The sequence below is a fragment of the Palaemon carinicauda genome, unplaced genomic scaffold, assembly GCF_036898095.1.
Source record: "Palaemon carinicauda isolate YSFRI2023 unplaced genomic scaffold, ASM3689809v2 scaffold1723, whole genome shotgun sequence".
In the NCBI taxonomy this organism is placed as follows: domain Eukaryota; kingdom Metazoa; phylum Arthropoda; class Malacostraca; order Decapoda; family Palaemonidae; genus Palaemon; species Palaemon carinicauda.
The window spans coordinates 22,501-25,000 of NW_027169285.1; the positions used below are offsets into that span (position 1 = coordinate 22,501).

At 46.9% G+C, this 2,500-nt stretch overlaps 1 protein-coding gene across 1 annotated transcript in view; it reads right to left on the reverse strand.

The window, feature by feature from the left end:
- Positions 1 to 1,197: 1,197 nt before the first annotated feature.
- The window catches only part of LOC137635779 (uncharacterized), a 2,325-nt gene continuing 1,022 nt past the window's right edge, over positions 1,198 to 2,500 (reverse strand). The window contains exons 3-5 of the mRNA XM_068368227.1: positions 2,217 to 2,440; positions 1,850 to 2,123; positions 1,198 to 1,586 (exon numbers count right to left, since the gene is read on the reverse strand). Coding sequence (XP_068224328.1) covers positions 1,198 to 1,586; positions 1,850 to 2,123; positions 2,217 to 2,440 — 887 coding nt within the window. The remainder of the gene's footprint in view (positions 1,587 to 1,849; positions 2,124 to 2,216; positions 2,441 to 2,500) is intronic.

Consider the following 2,500-nt stretch of genomic DNA (forward strand, 5'->3'; position numbering starts at 1 on the left):
AATGGCAACGTATTTAGTAGATATTACAGTTTTTTTTTTTTATTAGGAAATACACATTTAGGCCGGGAGCACACTAGCGACTCTGTGGCGCCACAAAGCCACAGCATCGTGTGGCGGGGATGTGGCCTCCCATAGGTTTCCATTGTTTTCAATGCCACGCCACGCCTGTGGCGGGGATGAGCGACAGAGAGCCACAGTCGCTAGTTTGCGCGGCAAAACTTGAAAACAATGGAAACCTACGGGAGACCACATCCCCGCCACACGATGCTGTGGCTTTGTGGCGCCACAGAGTCGCTAGTGTGCTCCCGACAGTCGCTAGTTTGCGCGGCAAAACTTGAAAACAATGGAAGCCTATGGGAGACCACATCCCCGCCACACGATGCTGTGGCTTTGTGGCGCCACAGAGTCGCTAGTGTGCTCCCGGCCTTACAATCTTTGCTCAGGGCGATAACAATATCATACGAAAAAGCAGAAATACCGTTACAGTGTGTATGATACAAATTGCAGTTCTGATTTAGTAAAGGGTCATTATATTTTAAGAAAATGGCAATGTATTTGGTTGATATTACAGTGTATTTTTGTATCTTTTATTATGAAATACACATTTACAATCTTTGCTCAGAGCGATAACGACATATGCGAAAAAGTAGAAATACCGTTACAGTGTGTATGATACATGTATTATTTGTTAGATATTACAGTGTTTTTTTGTATCTTTTGTTATGAAATACACATGTGCAATCTTTGCTCAGAGCGATAACGGCATAATACAAAAAAAGCAGAAATACCGTTACAGTGTGTATGATACATGTGCGGTACAGTACTGTATTCCGTGACCCTTTTATTGTTCTGGAGCCAAAGTACTGTATTCCGTGACCTTTTTAGCATCCTGGAGCCGAAGTACTGTATTCCGTGACCTTTTTAGCATCCTGGAGCCGAAGTACTGTATTCCGTGACCTTTTTAGAGCGTGGAGCCGAAGTACTGTATTCCGTGACCTTTTTAGCATCCTGGAGCCGAAGTACTGTATTCCGTGACCTTTTTAGCATCCTGGAGCCGAAGTACTGTATTCCGTGACCTTTTTAGAGCGGGGAGCCGAAGTACAGTATTCCGTGACCTTTTTAGAGCGTGGAGCCGAAGTACTGTATTCCGTGACCTTTTTAGAGCGTGGAGCCGAAGTACTGTATTCCGTGACCTTTTTAGCATCCTGGAGCCGAAGTACTGTATTCCGTGACCTTTTTAGAGCGTGGAGCCAAAATACTGTATTCCGTGACCTTTTTAGGGCGTGGAGCCGAAGTACTGTATTCCGTGACCTTTTTAGAGCGTGGAGCCAAAATACTGTATTCCGTGACCTTTTTAGAGCGTGGAGTCGAAGTACTGTATTCCGTGACCTTTTTAGGGCGTGGAGCCGAAGTACTGTATTCCGTGACCTTTTTAGCGTCCTGGAGCCGAAGTACTGTATTCCGTGACCTTTTTAGCGTCCTGGAGCCGAAGTACTGTATTCCGTGACCATTATAGGGCGTGGAGCCGAAGTACTGTATTCCGTGACCATTATAGGGCGTGGAGCCGAAGTACTGTATTCCGTGACCTTTTTAGAGCGTGGAGCCGAAGTACTGTATTCCGTGACCTTTTTAGCATCCTGGAGCCGAAGTACTGTATTCCGTGACCTTTTTAGCATCCTGGAGCCGAAGTACTGTATTCCGTGACCTTTTTAGAGCGGGGAGCCGAAGTACAGTATTCCGTGACCTTTTTAGAGCGTGGAGCCGAAGTACTGTATTCCGTGACCTTTTTAGAGCGTGGAGCCGAAGTACTGTATTCCGTGACCTTTTTAGCATCCTGGAGCCGAAGTACTGTATTCCGTGACCTTTTTAGAGCGTGGAGCCAAAATACTGTATTCCGTGACCTTTTTAGGGCGTGGAGCCGAAGTACTGTATTCCGTGACCTTTTTAGAGCGTGGAGCCAAAATACTGTATTCCGTGACCTTTTTAGAGCGTGGAGTCGAAGTACTGTATTCCGTGACCTTTTTAGGGCGTGGAGCCGAAGTACTGTATTCCGTGACCTTTTTAGCGTCCTGGAGCCGAAGTACTGTATTCCGTGACCTTTTTAGCGTCCTGGAGCCGAAGTACTGTATTCCGTGACCATTATAGGGCGTGGAGCCGAAGTACTGTATTCCGTGACCTCTTTAGCGTCCTGGAGCCGGAGTACTGTATTCCGTGACCCTTTTAGAGCGTGGAGCCGAAGTGCTGTATTCCGTGACCTTTTTAGAGCGTGGAGCCGAAGTGCTGTATTCCGTGACCCTTTTAGAGCGTGGAACCGAAGTACTGTATTCCGTGACCTTTTTAGAGCGTGGAGCCGAAGTACTGTATTCCGTGACCCTTTTAGAGCGTCCTGGAGCCGAAGTACTGTATTCCGTGACCTGTTTAGCGTCCTGGAGCCGAAGTACTGTATTCCGTGACCTTTTTAGAGCGCGGAGCCGAAGTATTGTATTCCGTGACCTTTTTA